General features: G+C 44.2%; 1 protein-coding gene across 9 annotated transcripts in view; it reads left to right on the forward strand.

Annotated features, from left to right (window-relative positions):
* Positions 1-18,945, forward strand: part of LOC139059860 (uncharacterized) — a 418,798-nt gene that overhangs the window by 144,362 nt on the left and 255,491 nt on the right. For all 9 annotated transcript variants that reach the window (XM_070538324.1, XM_070538325.1, XM_070538330.1 and 6 more), the window contains one exon: positions 7,520-7,620. In XM_070538324.1, coding sequence (XP_070394425.1) covers positions 7,520-7,620 — 101 coding nt within the window. The remainder of the gene's footprint in view (positions 1-7,519; positions 7,621-18,945) is intronic.

Here is an 18,945-nt window from a genome sequence, read left to right on the forward strand (position 1 = left end):
AACGGTTATATGTTTTAAGATGATGTCTTCGAATAACATACACGAGGTGCTAGTAAGAGATATCGCAGGGTAATTTGGTACTGAAGACTTATCTCCAGATTTGTAAATGGGTGTTATTTTTGCAATTTTCCAGTCGTCTGGTAGTTGAGACAAAGTAAGTGATTTGCGGAAATTAGCCCAAAATACTTACTACACCATTCCGCAAATTTTCTGAGGAACTCGTTTGGAATATCGTCTGGGCCGCTGGATTTTTTAGGATCAAAGTTAAGAAGTGGGTTGAGTTTTTCCTGCAGTTGAGACTTCGAGGCAATCGGTGCTTGATGGACCAAAGGATAAAATGGGAAGGATGATACCGTTATTTGTGGTGAAAACTGAGCCGAAAAAATTGTTTTAAGCATTACCTTTTTCCTCTCTTTCCTCGGGACCCGTGTGTGACGCCATGGAATTATTAGTGCGAAGGTGCCTCCAAAACCTGTTAGCATTGCTCTTAATATAGCTAGGAAGGGTGACACTGAAGTAGCATTGTTTGGCATTTCTTGTTTTCTGTCTGAACTTAGCTTTGGCGCAGTGTAGTTTGTGCCGATTGGAAGGGTCACAGTTTATGTTTTTCGCCGCCCTGCGCAGTCTTCTTATTCTTCGCTTTGCCGGTATCGCTTCACGTATTATCCAAGGATTATTCACTGTTGATTTCCTCAGTTTCGTTGGTATGAAGTTAGTAATACAGTGGATAAGAGCAGATTTGAACCTCAGCCACAGTAGGTTAGTATCACTGGCTGAATCCGAAGCTAGCTGTAAAAAAAATTCAAACTCATGTGCGAGATAGCTTAGCACACTGCTATCGTCCGCCCTTTTAAAATCGATATAGTTGATCCACGCTGTTGATCTGCAAAGCCTAAGCCGAGTGGCAGCAAGCAGATAGATATGCTATGGTCAGATATGCCCTGAACTACATCTGTTTGAACCTGGTCTATTGGAAAGTGCTGACTAATAAGTATCAAGTCAAGTATATTTTTAGTCGTATTATGTGTGCGCGTTGGAGATGATACAATTTGATGAAGGTTAAAGTTCAACATTAGGTCTATTAGTGCGTCCGCGGCAACCGATGTGTGGTTAAGTGTAGTCCAATCAATGTCTGGAATGTTAAAGTATCCCATTAGCAGGACACGAGAGCTGCGTACGTGATATTGCATGAAGTCTTGAATTTAGGTGATGCATTCGTAACCTGATGACGGGCCTCGGTAAATGCATCCCACAAATATGGGGATGCCATCACATAGAAGCCGGCAGAAAACGACCTCGGCTCTGTCACAACGGGAAGGCATACATATGAAAGGCATATTTTAATGAGTAAAGCGACTCCACCACCACGGGAAGGTCGGTCTTTGCGAATAATGACATAGTTGGGAGGAACAAGCTCATGATCAAATATTTCGGGAGAAAGCCATGTTTCCGTAACCCCTACTATATCAGGACCATGTTCCAGTAGAAGACTTTCCAGAGCTTCTATTTTGTTCAGAACGCTTCTTGCGTTAACATTTAAAATTGTTAGGGCTTTAATTTTAGTTGTTGACGAGTTTGGCTGGTTTGAGGCCTTAGTAGTACCTCGTCCTTTTTTTGGAGAGGGACTTTGTCGTTGTTTTCACCGTCCCAAAAGAAGGCTCGATTGTTAATGAACACTTTATCAAATGCTAGCGATACGTTATCGTTCTTCTTGCGGTTTTCTTTGGCGCTATTCCACAGCTTCCTTCTAATGTCTCTAACTCTGGGTGAAAAAACTTCTCCGACTGAGAAATTCGTGTTTTTCAGTTTATAATCTTTATTGAGTATAGCTGATTTCTGCCTGAAATCTAGCAGCTCGAAAATTACTGGCCTATTCTTGTTCCGTTCGGCTCTTCCTAGACGATGTACGCGTTGGATAGTAACCGGATTTAAGCCGAGAGTGTCCGGAGCGACAGTTTAATACAGAAAGATAGAGAGAAAGAAATGCGCGAAACAGCTGAAGTAGGCAAATACTGCGATTCGCAATAATAAACATGACCTCAGAAATACGGTGCGTAGTTGCACAGCTCAAATGTTATTCGTATTATCATCGACAGTCCTCGTGACTTGAGTCCTCCCGCTAATTTTCTTTCAATTCAATTATAATTTCTTGCCCACTTCAGTCATTTTAGGACTATCTATCTGCCTGTCTATCTGTCTGTCTATTTATCTTTCGATTTAGCCTTTACGCCAGCTTGTGAGCCCAAATTGTCTTCCAGCTAGGGCGACTCGGTATGTTATGACGGTCGTGATGCCTTCGTGACCTTTCCAACGTCATCATTCAAGCTACAGGAATAATAATGTGAGCAACATTCTTTGCCTGCTTCAGTAGTTTTGAGCCTATCTAGCTTATTACGCTGACCCGTGACTCAAGTTTTCTGCCTAATTGGGCCAGATGGTGTGTACTTCTCATTGTGATGCCGACGTAGTATTTTCACAGTTGTCATTCTAGATTCGGGATCTTCTCCTCGTCATACCATCATCGAGCCGCCTTCTACGCCAACGAAATGCCTTAAGTTATCTAATATCTTGGGCCACTAGGTACTTGCTAGTGGTCTCGACGCCTTCGTAGTTACGTTGTCGTCATATCACCTTCGTCATCGGACCCTCGCTATGCCATCATCATCGCGTCATCGTCGTCATACAGCCGTCATACATTAGTTCTCATATCGCCCGTGTTCTCATCGTAGCGTTTCTAACTTAGTAATTTGGCTCTCGGCATGATGTCGGTGGTGTTACGTTTCGCCTACGACGCGCGGTATAGCCGGCGTGGCTGCAAAGCGGCGGACATTTTGGCCCGCTCAGCGCTGCCGTAACGCTTCCTGCCAAGCGCGTCCAGGCATGTTTCAATGCCACATGTCTTCGTGTGTGTGTGTGAGTATGTGTGCATGTTGGTGCCCACGCTTGTCAAAGCGCGGCAGCCGGGGAGAGGAGCTCCCCAACTGTGAAGCGAGGTCTGAACGGCGCCGCCCGGGCGGATGCGTCACTTCTTGTCTCAACTTGTCCGTGCCCCGCCGTCACGGGCGCCTCTCGCAAGCCGTTCCTTCTTGCCCTCGACTCCGAGAGTATAAAAGCAGCTGCCCCCGGACGCCGAAGGAGGCTCCGATTTCTGCCGTCGAGTAACGTGCGCTCCCGTCTCTCTACTTCGGTCGACCTGACCGGCCGCTCTTTTGCGATGCTAGAATAAACAAGTTGTTCTGTTAGCAGACGACTCATGCTTTGCCAGGACCTTCGGATGCATCCAGCTGAGCCCCAGGCCGCCAGGCCAACGCTACCCTTGGGGCTTGCAACCCAGATGCAACAGCGGTACGCCATTGTAGTCACACATTATTCATCACACCTTTCTATCATGCGCGTGGTCGAAATGCCGTCGTGGTCATTCGATCTTTCTCATTTCAGTTTTTCGCTTGAATCTCGTATTGCCTTCGTCATCACACCTTCAACGCCGACACAATGCATTGGATTGCCGTATAGATTGGGTCCTTAGGTATGCGCTCATGACCGTGAGGACGTCGTTGTCGTTTCATCGTCTTTATTTGATCTTTGTCACACAACTCTCGTCCTGTCCTCGTCATGGCGGCATCGTCGTCATGAAATCATCGTGCGCTTGCGATCATCAAGTCATTGTGATACGCTGATGATCGCTTCATGGGGGTCATGCAATTCTCGTCATGCCGCCGTCGTAATGGATCAATGCTATCATATCGTTGCCGTGATCCTGTAGAGGTCCTTCTGTCGTCGTCATTATTGTTTCATGACCCAATTCTTGTCAGGCGATCATCGTCATATAAGTGTCGTCATGCCGTTGTCATCACGCTGTCGTATTACCACCCTCATCAATTCAGAAACATTTACACCATTGTCGTCATGCCGTCGTTTTCACATGGCCTCTGTCATTTCAACGACGTCTGTCATTCGTCGTCATTCTATCGTTACCACGCTGTCGCAATCCCTCGTTGTATTCGCTGATCTTTTCATGCTGCCGTTGTCATGCCATCGTCGCCATTACATAGTCAACAGGCAGCCGCAATACCGCATCCGTTTTTATATTGTCGTCGTTATGTCATTGTTGCATTTCCACTACTCCAGCTTCGTCATCCGGCTCTCGTCATGCCATTCTATCTATAAAGGCACCGCAATACAGTCGTCGCCTCGCCGTTGTCACAGTACACTCTTTGTCACTTTATTCTCTTTACACCATTGTTATGCCATCGTTGCGAATGCGTCGTCATCAAGCATTTGCTTTCATACTGTCCTCGCAAATGCGTCGCGGTTGTTTCATCGCCGCCATTCGTACGTCGTGATCTAACTCTGTCGTCGTAACATTGCTGTCGCGCCTTCGTGACGATGCTGTTTTTCCACAGTAATCACTTCGTAACGTCATCGCATTGTCTTCATGCCATGGTCGTCATACCGCCTTTGTCTTGTCGACACTTACACGACATTCCTTCGTCATTCTGTCGTAATCATTCTGTTGTCATTCAATCCCGATTATGGCTCATTGTCATGCCATCAACGTCAATGCAACCTAATGAGAGAGTCGCTGTCATGCATCCGTTGTCATACCTTTGTCGTGATGCCAGCACCGTCGTCTCGTCGGCGTCATTCTAGCTTCGATGTACCGTCATCGTGGCTATATCACCACTATAAACTCGTCGTCATCCCACAATCTTCATGCTGTCGCCGTTGTAATATCGTCATTTAAAGATCATCATATATTTGTCGTCATGCCGTTGTCGTCATACGGCCTTTGTCTTTCCATCGACGTCATTCGTTCTCACGTCATCATTCTCACTGCGTCCGCACCATGCAGCCGCCGTCACCTCGCCATGTTCATGAGCAACTTTGGCGAGCGAGTGCCACATCAACGCGGACCGATGCCGAACTATGTTGCATATAGATGAAGCAACGGAAATCTCAGAATGACAGCTAAAGATCTGGTGTGTCACTACGTTGCTCGAAGGTTAATCGCATTACCTCCCACAGTCACCGAGGGATGACTTCTGCTGTATTTTTGTTTATTTGCGCGTCGTATTGTTATGTAAAAAAAGATTTTCCTCGTATTATCACGTGGTGATGACGTTGAATAACACAGTAGCAATACTGTGAACGACAAAACAAAGTTTTATTGGGCGAACGTGTGCCCACAAAACAGGCTACACTTATAGCACAACGATAGCGGCGAACACGCTCGGCGATCGTCGAAAATCTGATCAGCTGGTCAAGCGCGCCGGCTTTTTCTATAAGGCAAAATACCTTATGCCAAATTAAAACCTTTGTATTAAGCTTAGGTGGAGTAATTTAGAGGAAATAACCTCTCCTGGCGAGCCATAACGTAAAGATATTCCAAACTTTTCTATTCAGATTCTGCAATCAGCCCTACGCAATTGATTAAAAACTTTTTCGGACCACTCCCGCTTCCATTGGCTGTCACGCGACGTCACGAAAACCGCCATAGCTCTCCATCTGATATGACGTGTGCACACTGGTTATGCGTAATTTTACCGAACAAAAGCAACAGAGTTATTTTTGATTCGACGCCTTTTTGCCATTAGCCCTCGGCTATTGTTCAAAAGCTTTAGGGCTGCACCCACTTCATCCTCCTATCACGCGACGTCACAAAACCGCAAGAACTCACGCTTCAAAGTCACGAGTACGCGTTAAAGATGCATTAATATGCCGAACAAAACGGAGTTTTCTTCTAAAGAGACACAGGCTGCCTCATTCCGAAAAGAATAAATGATGGCTGCCGCTGATCGCCCAGGCAGTGGGTACTCGCACCTGCCGGAAACCATTGGTTTATTTGCGTATAATAAAGCTTTATGCGTGGCCACTTAACATTTTCGAGCACTTTCGGCACGTTTACGACCTCGTTCTGCCAGCTCTTCTTTGCTGAGGATCCATTTTAGCGTCATTCTTAAGCTTCCGTTGCATAACGCCGCGATATTCGATCAGCCGCCGCGAGGTAAATAAGGAAAAGCAGACCAATCGCAGACGCCGGCACCACGCTCTTTGTCCGGTTATCGATTTTCAGTGCAGTGGTTCGGCCCCATCAAATCTCTCTCCACTTGAGCGTGCGTCTTGCCTCTTGTCCGCTAATTAGATAAGACAAGCCGCTCAGTGTAGGCAATGTTATTCGTTTTTCAAGCAAACAAAAGTGACCTCCTCTGAACGAGAAGAGTGTTTGATTGGTCTGTTCAGACAACCCTGCGTGTGACCGCCCGAATCTTGCGTCGGTGGTTACGCAAATTTGACGTCAGGACAGTGGAATAAAAACAGTTCGGAATAGCTTTACGTTGGAGGGCCCCTATTGGGGCAAGACTAAACTGTCATACTTACACTTCCGAGAGCTGGTGCTCATGTCAAATTAAGCGGACATTCTGCATCTTCTGAAATACACATTTGCGAGGGGAATTTTTTTTGCCTTTTGTGGATGCATTTAGGTAAAAAACTGAAAGTAACCTGCAGTTTTTCTTCATAGAAAAAATGAGCTAATAGGCATTGGCTTAGCTGTCAATATTATGGCATGTTACAAGAGAGGTATTCATTAGGCAAGCTAATAAGTTGAACGTGCTGTACAGGCAGCCCAATTTATGCACGGATATCTCTAATCTTTCTATAGACAAAAGGCATAGTAATAACACAGTATTGCTTCGTAAACTCTAAGATGATAATCATGCTACTATTAATACGATAATGCTGTAGGTTATAGGACAAGTACACAGTGAGCAATACCCACTCTCATGGTGAGGAATACTGTAAAGGGCACGATGCAGGCATTGCTCCCATCAGCAGCAATGTGTCCATTCGGCCACTTTTGTTTCGTATTTCCTCATTATTTTCGCAGTTGTACTGAACGTATTTCACTTGTGCCTTGTTTGGCTTCATGTGCCTGTATACGTGCCGAGCTCCAGATATTGCTAAAGTGCACGTACATGCTACATTTTACAAGTCTAGCCTGTATGTTTTTGCAGCCCCTTACCTCTTACAAACTGCTGCAACATGTACACAGATTATTGCTGATGCACTCAAACAACTCTACAAATTGGGGTTAAAAATTTGAAGTGGTATTTGCGATATATAAATATACATCGCTCATGCTTAGGCCAACATCAAACACAATAGCGGCATATATAAGCTGACGCCCTCGGCCGCATTTCGATGGCGGGCGAATTCAAAAACACCCGAGCACTTATATTTAGGTGCACTTTAGGAAAGCCCGGGTGGTCCAAATTTCCGCAGTCTATCACTACGGATGCCTTATAATCAGATCATAGTTTTGGTACGCAAAACGCCATAATTTATTTTTTCAATGTATTTTATTTCGAGCTGGTTTTTATTATAAGGGATTAGGCTATGGCTTCTTGATACTTTAGAAAAGACCCTAATAAGTTTGCATGCGATGTAAGTACTCGAAACTGTAAGACTAGCTATGAGCGCCAAAATAGCTTAACCTTTGCCTACCAATGCTTCCTCGCAGGCTCCTAAGAACTTAGCTAACGTCGAGAAGAAGGGTCCTTTAGCACCATTTGCTGGTCTTTGCGTCGCTTTCCTGGTACTTATTCGAGAAGACCACAAAATGTGAGTAAACTATGTCATATAATATGTTTCGAAAAGTGAAGCAATTATTTTCACTATGAAAAAAAAGCGTTTTTATGAAAAACGAATGAACTAAGTGATATGTGTAACAAGAATGATAAAAATTAAGATAACAATCGCATTCTCATTTACAGGCAATAAACATTATTGCACTCTACTTTAATGTTTTATATAGATGTAAAGAAGGAGAGAGGCTATCGCACTTGGTGTGACAGTGCCTAAACACCACAGAAGTCTAAGTACACAACAACAAAAAGAAGCAAGCACATCAACCACACATTTCACTTCAGCAGTCACATCATAGGCTGTTTTATGTAGCTAAAACACTTGTTTGGCTGTAGATACTGGCATACCAAACTTAAAACCATAAGAGTTGCAGTGCATATGATGGTAGCTTTAGACACAAGCATTTTTGTCAAAAATACCTGTAGGATTACATACACTGCTTTCAATCTGCATGCCCAGTAATCGAAGTCTCGCTCCTACCATTATAATTTGGACTTGCTGCTTGAACATATTGTCACGTGGTGATTACGTTGAAGAACACAGTAGCAGTACTGTGAACGACAAAACTAACTTTTATTGGGCGAACCTGTGCCCTCAAGACAGGCTACACTTATAGCACAACGATAGCGGCGAACACGGTCGGCGATTGTCGAAAATCTGATCAACAGGTCAAGTGCGTCGACTTTTATACATCAATCGTCGAATGCTCCAGACTAATCTTTGGGACCCGCGTGCCTTCTACAAAGTTTTACACCGTTCGCGTCAGGCGATGAAATCAGATAACATAAGGTTCGGCGACAACAGAAAGCGGATTTTTATTTATTTTATTTAGTTATACTGTTAACCCTCACTTGAGGGTCATTACAGGGAGGGTCAGTAATTGAATTGTGCATAGAACAAACATTGAAAATCATTTGTAGGAGAACACTTGTAATACATAGAACATTTGTAGAAAAAAAAACACACAGCTACATGCAAGGAACAAATTTAAGCTATACGGTGTGAGCGAAATACTTATTAAGGCCAACCACAACATCACTCATAGCATTTTTTTGTGCCACTTCATTCGGTAATTCATTCCACATTTTAATAGCGTCAGGAAAGAAAGAAAAGCGCAATAAGTCTGTTCGAGCTACTATTGGTGGCATGAATGTACTGCGTGTTGTGCGTGGTAACCTTTTGTGAAAGAGCGTCAGATAATCATCCTTGTTTATTTGCACATCTGCGTGTAGTATTTGAAAAAGCAATTTCAATCGCTGCTTCTGCCTTCTTGATTCCAGTGACTCCAAGTTACATATCTTTAACATTTCAGTCACCGAGTCACGTCGTCGATATTTAGAGCAGATAAAGCGAACTGACATTCTTTGAATTCGTTCTAGTTTATGTTTTAAAACCTTTTGATGGGGGCTCCACAAAGCACCAGCGTATTCTAGGCTCGGACGGATATATGTCTTGCATGCTATCAACTTCACTTCTTTCGTCGCCTGGCGTAATTTCCTTTGCAAGTAGCACAACTTCCTCTATGTTGATTGACAAATATTTTCAACATGAGGACGCCAGTTCAATGTTCAAGAAGCCTCGATAACTTTCCAGAAACTTTCGGTGCATGCAGGCGCGTCCAGCGCTGTGCGATAACATCTGTTAGGCGGCGAAACGTGGTCGCCCTATAAAGACAAGTACACGTGTCAATATTCTGACATGAACACCACCAAGCAGAGCAAAGACTTCTCACTGTGCTGAGCATATGCATAGCATCAAACATAACATATAGAACGAGACCCAACGCATTAGAAATAATTTTCAACAGCTGTAGAATTAGTGCCAGTGCCAAGCAGAATGTTCTACCAGGTGCTGTTGAGATCAAATTCATTTGATGAGCAACACTTCAATAACCAGAAATTGCCATAGCAAAAACAAGCAGACAGTTATGCCCTATGGAACAAATGGCGTGTTTCTTTAACGATACATCTACTAGTTAACGATGTGGTTTATGCTGTATTAACTTGAAGTGAAGAATAGTGCAACTGCACAGACGCGCAACTCCTGCATTATCTTCTTGCATGAATGAGGACAGCATGCGAAGAAAAGAAACAGAAAAAATGAGGGCCTACTAGAAAACACCTCACTAGTGCAGTAACTGCAGCGCAGTGAATACGAACCTTCGTATATCATTTCAAAGAATTCGTGCTCATCAAATGCGCCACGGCCAGTGGCAGTTAGTCTTGGAACAATACCGGAATAATTGTGAGTATCGATGATATTACAAAATGGTGAGCATGAAGTACGCTTCGACCTGTGACATATATAGCCCCCTACACTTTGAATTCTTACCTGAACATGCAGTACAAACAGAAAAAAAATGCTGCAAGAACCGTACAGCATAGGAAAGAGCTTCAGAACAATTATTCTTTTAAAAAGTGATATAGCTACAGAATAGGTATTCGGCTTTAACTCAGTAATAGGACCTTAGTGTTGAAGCAATGAACGACAATCTTGTGGGCATCATTAAGGAGTGTGCAACAGAAGTCGGTGGTAACTCCGTTAGACAGGATACCAGTAAGCTATCGAGGGAGACGAAAGATCTGATCAAGAAACGCCAATGTATGGAAGCCTGTAACCCTACAGCTAGAATAGAACTGGCAGAACTTTCGAAGTTAATCAACAAGCGTAAGACAGCTGACATAGGGAAGTGTAATATGGATAGAATTGAACATGCTCTCAGGAACGGAGGAAGCCTCAAAGCAGTGAAGAAGAAACTAGGAATAGACAAAATCAGACATGTACGTTAAGAGACAAAGCCGGAAATATCATTACTAATATGGATGAGATCGTTCAAGTGGCTGAGGAGTTCTATAGAAATTCACAAAGTACCAGTGGCACCAGCGACGATAATGGAAGAGAAAATGGTCTAGAGGAATTCGAAATCCCAAAGGTAACGCCGGAAGAAGTAAAGAAAGCCTTGGGAGATATGCAGAGGGGGAAGGCAGCTGGGGAGGATCAGGTAACAGCAGATTTGTTCAAGGATAGTGGACAGATTGTTCTAGAGAAACTGGCCACCCTGTATACGCAATGCATCATGACCCCGAGCGTACCGGAATCTTGGAAGAACGCTAACATAATCCTAATCCATAAGAAAGGGGACGCCAAAGACTTGAAAAATTATAGACCGATCAGCTAACTGTCAGTTGCCTACAAACTATTTACTTAGGTAATCGCAAATAGAATCAGGAACATCTTAGACTTCTGTCAAGCAAAGGACCAGGCAGGATTCCGTAAAGGCTACTCAACAATAGATCATATTCACACTGTCAATCAGGTGATAGAGAAATGTGCGGAATATAACCAACCCTTATATATAGCTTGCTTTGGTTACGAGAAAGCGTTCGATTCTGTCGTAACCTCAGCAGTCGTGGAGGCATTACCGAATCAGGGTGTAGACGTGCCGTATGTAAAAATACTGAAAGATATCTATAGCGGCTCCACAGCCACCGTAGTCCTCCATAACCACAGCAACAAAATCCCAACAAAGAAAGGGGTCAGGCAGAGAAATGCAATCTCTCCAATGCTATTCACAGCGTGTGTACAGGATGTATTCAGAGACCTGCATTGGGAAGAATTGGGAATAAAAGGTAATGGGGAATACCATAGTAATTTGCGATTCGCTGATGATATTGCCTTGCTTAGTAACTCAGGGGACCCATTGCAATGCATGCTCTCTGACCTGGAGAGGCAAAGCAGAAGAGTGGGTGTAAAAATAAATCTGCAGAAAGCTAAAGTAATGTTTAAAAGTATCGGAAGAGAACAGCAATTTACAATAGGCAGTGAGGCACTGGAAGTCGTAAGGGAATACATCTACTTAGGGCAGGTAGTGACGGCGGATGTGGATTATGAGACGGAAATAATCAGAAGGATAAGAATGGGCTGGGGTGCGTTTGGCAGGCATTCTCAGATCATGAACAGCAGGTTGCCATTATCCCTCAAGAGAAAAGTGTATAATAGCTAAGTCTTACCAGTACTCAGCTACGGGGCAGAAACCTGGAGGCTCACGAAAAGTGTTCTACTTAAATTGAGGACGACGCAACGAGCTATGGAAAGAAGAATGATGGGTATAACGTTAAGGGATAAGAAAACAGCAGATTGGGTGAGGGAACAAACGCGAGTTAATGACACCTTAGTTGAAATCAAGAAGAAGAAATGGGCATGGACAGGACACGTAATGAGGAGGGAAGATAACCGATGGTCATTAAGGGTTACGGACTGGATTCCAAAGGAAGGGAAGCGTAGCAGGGGGTGGCAGAAAGTTAGATGGGCGGATGAGATTAAGAAGTTTGCAGGGACGACATGGCCAGAATTAGTACATGACTGGGGTTGTTGGAGAAGTATTGGAGAGGGCCTGCTTTTATATGGAACACCACAATTCGGGCATAACGTCTAAGAACACAAACAAGCTGCAAGTTGAACAGAGTTGCATATCTATTTAGCCTACTTAGGTGGGTTGAGAAAGTGGCCAATAATCTTATCCACAAGTGATACCGTGACTCTACTGCACGCACACTTCATACATCCCTTACCTGACCATCCAGATTATGCGCCGTGGTGCTGCAGCCATGGGGTCCCTGCATTTCTGGGGCTCTCCCGTCGCCACAAGCATACATGCCGCTGTGTAATATACGAGCTGAGACACGTTGATAATACGCATTTATTTGCGACGTAAAACCAACTTTCCTTGAGAACAGGCCCACGGCATGAAAATCGTTGCCACACATTTTTTGGCGCGCCACGCATGCGGCGAGTTTCCAGAGAGACACAAGCTATATTGAGGCAGTTGTGGGCACGAACGAGGTCACATTTCATTAGTAAAAAACACAAAACCACACGATTGGACAAACACATCGCAGCAGCTCGTATAACGCACAAGTAATCGGCACTTTGAAACTAAAGAACAGGATAGATCAATTAATGCTATGCTCGTCTACTTTGAAACGGGGCGGTGGATGGCGCTGTCCGCAGGTCACATGGGGCGAGCGTAGACGGGTGCTGTTGTTCTGCCTGTAATATTACCTGGTACACTCTCGTTTATTGCCGCGTCGTGGCCAAATACGTATGCTGCTACGATACAAAATAACCATCAAACTGCTTATATGGCCCGCAATAGCTTAGCGCAGAAAGAAATTCTATGAGGTACTTATGTTTTGCAGTAACTTCTGCCGAATACACCCAGCAAAAGGATGGCCTTCGAGATCTGGTAATGTTGCTCTTAAGAAGCCGTTGCCGGGCCATGATTTCAACGATTTGTCTTCGGTAGAGAGGAAATGTTTGTTTTGAAGCCCCTTCGTGATGTTTTGCGCTCCAGCCTGTGATACCTGCGCCATCCGTTCGTTTCAAATGACTTGTTGCAGCTGTCATCACCATCAGGCTCTGAAATTGTTAGCATGACCTCAGACGTACACATGCGCAGTGTGCGATGTTATTGGGCGCATTTTAGCTATTTTAGTTCGAAAGCATATAATCTATGAGGGTTCCTCACTCGTGAGGCGCATGTTGCACCCGCGTCATCCATATTTCCAATCGTTTCGGTGTGTTGAATGTGCGTGGGTTGTGCTCCTGTCCTCCGTGCCTTGTGTGTTTATCGCGCTGCCAAAGAACCTCCCCCTCCTAAAAAACACATGTCTCTGCAGTGCGCATGTGTCCCACGTGTCTCACGTGCTGTGCTCCACAAATGTGCCGCGGTGTACGATGTGTTTGCAGCCAAGTTCTGCAGCGCATTCCAACGAGTAGCTTCAGTCAGTTACATGCAGTTTTTGTGTTTCTTCATTATCTTGGTGATGTACCTGCAACCACAGTTGAAACCACAATGCGCTTCCAAGATGTTGCATTGTGAATGTGTATTTTTCTGCGTTGCTCACCTTATTGAATGAGTGTGCTTTTAAAAATGTGCTTGCTTGAAAGCGGAAATACTTGTAAAGGGGGTGAATCTCTTTATTCCATGAGAATTGTAGTGAGTATGAAACTTCCAAGTCCTTAGCGATCCAGCCATGCACATCGAGCTATAAAGCAAAATATGTAATCTTGTTGCAGAGCGTGAATCTTACTATGACGCGCAAGTATCTCAGCATGTTCTCAGTGCTGACGGCCTTGCAGTATGCAAAAGGGAAATGTTCTCTTCTCATGTGAAGTACTGTATGTCACTTCATATAATTTGTTACAACCACAATATCCTTATGGGTGCACTGCTGGCTTTTCGTGTTAAAAGAGACTTTGAGAAAATATTAAACAGCTTGCGTTGCTATGACGCGACCGGAAGTCAGGAGTATAATATATTGTGCCGTGCATAGTTACTCCATACTAGTATTCATATGAATACATAAAATCTTAATATTCTCTCGCATTAGTTTGAACGAGAAGAGAAGGGGTTAACCGAGGTGCCCGATTTTCATTAGTCATATCATAAGAAGCCAACAAAGATTGACACCAAGGACAACATAGGGGAAGGTACTTGTGCCTAATAAATGAAATAAAGAAGCGATAAATTCATGGAAATGAAAGTGAATGAAAAAGCAACTTGCCGCAGGTGGGAACCGGACCAACAACCTTCGCATTTCGCCTGCGATTCTCTACCAACTGAGCTACCTGGGTGCTGTTTCCCCATCCACTTTCTTGGGTATTTATGTGTCTTAGTAGAACCCTGGGAGTGTTAGCCAGCGCCACCACTCACAGACCTTGGCGGCGGACGTGGAACGTCCTTTTTGCCGCAGGCGTCACGAGAACCTGATCTTTTTGGGTGAAGGCAACTGGTCAATAAACCCACATATGCTACCTGAAGGCATCAATGTAGCCGGATTCGAGACCCTCGTTATGTAATGATCGAGAAGAGACGGGGTTAACCGAGGGGCCCGATTTTCATTAGTCATATCATAAGAAGCCAACAAACACTGACACCAAGGGCAATATAGAGGAAGTTACTTCTTATGATATGAGTAATATGGGCCTCTTCAATTTTTTTGTTCTTGCTCCCCTACCCGCGGGCTGCCATGGCCAGCGGGTAGGGGATGCGCATGCGTTTTTCTCGTGTTCCCCTGACCACCGCACGGTGCACTTCGGTGCGCGTTCGGTTTTCTCTGGCCGAGTACATTTTCGCCTGGCATAGTTTTGGACGCTTTCTAGCTAGCAGATGAGAAAAGGAAATAATGGTCGCTCGCAGCCATCGCTATGGGGACTCAACGGATTTCACCGCGTTTGCTTGAGCGCAACCTCTCCAGAAAGTCTTGTCTCGCCGGTGTAGGATACCGAGCAGTATGCGCATGGTTCTTGGTGGACCAAGCGTCTCGTGTTTTCTTCGATATTCCTTTATTAGCCACATTAGTTGCCCAAAGTAGGCATTCGATTGTGACCAACATACTTTCCTTTGCATTCTTTTTTTCCTTACGGTGCCCCCCGCCCAACAAGAGAAAACAAAAAAAACGTTGTTGTGGCGCAGCGAATTGTCTAATGTGAAAAATTGTATTTTGTTACTTCTTTTGCGGAAAGTAATGAGTCATGGAACGCTTCAGCTGCCGGATACTCTTATTATATTATTGCGATAGCAATTATATGGACACTCTAGGTGCATTCCTGTCGTCGCCGTTGCCTTCATGTTCCGCATAAAGTCCAAGGGCGATGACATCGTTACCGCGCGCCGCATTGCGAGTGAAAGCGTAGGTGGGGGATGACGTGGGTGGGCCGACGATGGTGGCTAAGTCTTGTGTGCGCAAGGGAGAAAAGTGAGGAGCAAGCGCGCCGCATCGGGGGCAGTGGATGGAATGGGAGCGGGATCTAGGATTCTGTGAGTCTGTGATAGCGCAACATGTTTATTTGGCTTGATTGACCCATTATATGCCGTGACTTTTTCTTAGATGCCTAGATTTATTGGAGACTGATACGTATGTTTAGATATTTTGTTGCGAGGTTTTTTGCATACGTGCAGTGAACATTGTTTCCAGTGGCACTTTTTTTGCCCTTTATAAAGCTGTATCTTCGCATTTCTAATGTACGAGGGCGAGTGAAACGAAAGTGAGCCTATGCACCCTGCGCAATTATGGTTCTGTTCCTTATCGGCAAGCCTGCGCGTAGCACACAGGCATCTCTCATTTACAAAAGTGACACTGAGGTGTGAGGATAACTGTTCTTTAATGCGCTCATACACTGGGTTGAACATGGTAGCGTGACGTAATGGACGCTTGCGAAGTTGAGCAGCGTGATGCCGTGAGATTTTTGACGGATGAAGGTGTTTCCCAAAAAGAAATTAGTCAAGGTATGGCGGCCGTGCACATTGAACATTTCATTTCATTGGCCACTCTGAAGCGCTAGAACAAACGGTTTAAAGAAGGACGTGAAAGTTGCAATGACCATCCCAGATAGGGCCAAAGCCATGGTGCAATCACCCCTAACAAAATTGCAAAGGTTGATGATCTGATGACACAAGAACGAAGGTAAGCATTGATGAACTGCCAGGGCGCGTGAACATCAGTCACGGTTCGGTTCACCGTCACCGTTCACGTTATAATTCATGAACATCTCGCTTATCGGCTCTTGTGTGAGGAATGGATGCCCAATATTTTGAACCACCGCCAGAATACGGAGAAATTTGGCGCTGCCTTTACTCGTCTGATCCGGTATCACAATAACAGTGACGATTTCTTGTCTGCAATTGTGATCGGAGATCAACAATCATGTCACTACCACGAGCCTGAAACACGATGGCAAAGCTGACAATGGAAACATAAGACTTCACCACCCCCAAAGAAAGCAAAGACCGTCATTTCCGCCTGAAAAGTTCACTTTTATCTTTCGCTCACCTGGGGCCATTACTGATAGAAATTGCTAAATCTTGAGAGACTATCAATTGTTTCCGATGTTGTGAAACGCCGGATCGGCTGCGTGTCACAATCAAGAACGAACTACGTGAAAAATTGACGAATGCGCTCATGTTGTTCCACGACAATGCCCGTCCCCACGTCGCGGAGGTGGTTAATACAAAACTGCAAAGTTCAAGTGGGAAACGCTGCAACATCCGTCATACACTTCAGACCTGTCGCCTTGTGACTTCCACATTTTGGGTCTCCTGAAGAAACAGCTCAAGGGAACCAGATTCGTGCCGCACGATGACTTGAAAGAGTCCGTTGGAGACGTTTTAATGCGGCAACTCACGGGGATCGCGCGACTCGTTACTCAATGGGAGACATGTTTAAATGCTCATGGAGACTACTTTTAAATAAATTACCCCGTTTGTCATATATTCCCATTGGCTCTCTTTCATTTGACTCACCCTCGTATATTATGCAGAACTCCTGCTCTTTATACGTGCTCTCTGTTGCGACCATAATTTCAATGAAACGTAACCTCGCGATGCTCATGATACACGGCTGGTGACAGCTGCTCCTGCGTAATACAATGGAACAAATGACAGCGTTATTGAGATTTCTTACTGACTGTTGCGTATGTACAAGACTGTAAACAAGGATCTTGAATGATATATTTTCATTAGCAGTTTCATTAACATATTTGTCCTCAACTTGTTCATTTCACGGACATTACAATTTTATGTGAAGGACATGCACTGCTTTGCTGGTTTCGAACTGATGTAGTTCTAAAGTTCATCTGATATTTTCTTTACTTACTAAATAGACAAAATATGGAAGCATTGACATCAGTTATGTTTGGCACAAATTTTGGCACATACGAGCATATTATTTTATGACAAAATACATATTTTACTTGTATTGACAGTGCGTAGCGTTCAAGAATTCGTTTGCAGCATCTTTGGCAATAACAATGCAGTTATTATTCATGTATTTGATCCCTAGGCAAATTGTTTAGGAGGAAGCTTTAGCTCGGGCCCAACTCCGACGCGGCCTATTGTGATACATGTAAAACTCAGAAACGCTTTTCTGAGATAACTCCTGAATCCCTTTTAATGAAATTTGTTGCATTTGAGAGAGTGAGTTAAATTGTAGTGTCTGTTGGAAGCGGAATTTCGATTTAGGGCCGGAACTTTTTTTTAAATACTTTGAAAAATTCGAAACTTCGAAAAAAATAGAAGCATGAAGTTTACAAATTAATAGCTCTGCATCAAGAACAGATATGTTGGCTCTGTAAACGGCATCCATTACACCATTTAAAGCGGACAGATTGGATATGTGCATTTGTATCTCATGGGAATCGGTTATGTAATGTACAAAAGTTCTACAAAAGCCGTATTTCCATATTACTTTATTTCTTGAGATACATGTGTAACATCAATTTTGTCCGCTCTAGATGTACTATTATGTGCAATTCACAGAATTGTGATATCAATTTTCATTGCTGACGCACAGAGTTGTAAACCATTTTCATTTTCTGATTTTTTTTATTTTTGCCACTTTCAATAAAATATTGACGACGTAAATCGAAAATTGAAAAAAAAAACAATCACTAGAATTTAGGTTTTTCTTTTAAATGCAACAAACCTTATCAAATTTGGTGAAGTGGTTGCCGAGAAAAACGAAGTCTCCTTCTATATGTATTTAGAGAGGAGCATCAGACCTAATGTGTCGTTTCCTTTGAGGAGGAGGCCGAGCTCCATTGTGAGAACCCGCCCCCCCCCCCCCCCCCGAACGAAATTTGGGACTACGCCACTGTTATATATATCCGTGATGTTTAAATAAAGGTACATTTATTTGTATATATATATATATATATATATATATATATATTTAGGCTGCGGTCCGATACTGGGGAATCATTCCTTCCCGGGTACTGCCGAGGTAGCTGATGAAAAGGGATAAATGGTTGCCAGGATGCAGATTGTTGCATGCGGGGTGAATATGCACGATCTTGCCCGGCACGCTGCAGGCTAGGCGACGGCTGCTATACTTCGCGATGTGTGGCTGAGCCCAGCAGCTGTACCAAGAAGGCCGCCTGTAATTTTAATTGAAGTTGGGCACAGATCTCCAAGGCGAGTTGTTGAAGGGAAACTCACCTCGTGGCTGTCTGTCGTGTCGATGTTCAAAACTCGTACGCTGTAGCTTGACCACGATGCTCTGGGCATGGGTGTTGTGAATGGGACGATCGCAGTAGGTAGTTCGTAACCAGGCTGCCGGTGCCTCGTAGTAGCGCTCTTCAACGGAGCGCCATTGCGTTGGTGGCACACGCTACGTTGGTGGCACACGCGGTTGGCATCTAAGCCTTGAAAATGAGCCAGCTCATCCCTGATAACTCGGCGTACAGGCAGATACGTCCACACATGCAATGTTGGTCACGTTGTCCAGCCGTCCAAACTTCGGA

The sequence above is a fragment of the Dermacentor albipictus genome, chromosome 5 (genome assembly GCF_038994185.2).
Source record: "Dermacentor albipictus isolate Rhodes 1998 colony chromosome 5, USDA_Dalb.pri_finalv2, whole genome shotgun sequence".
Taxonomy (NCBI): Eukaryota; Metazoa; Arthropoda; class Arachnida; order Ixodida; family Ixodidae; genus Dermacentor; species Dermacentor albipictus.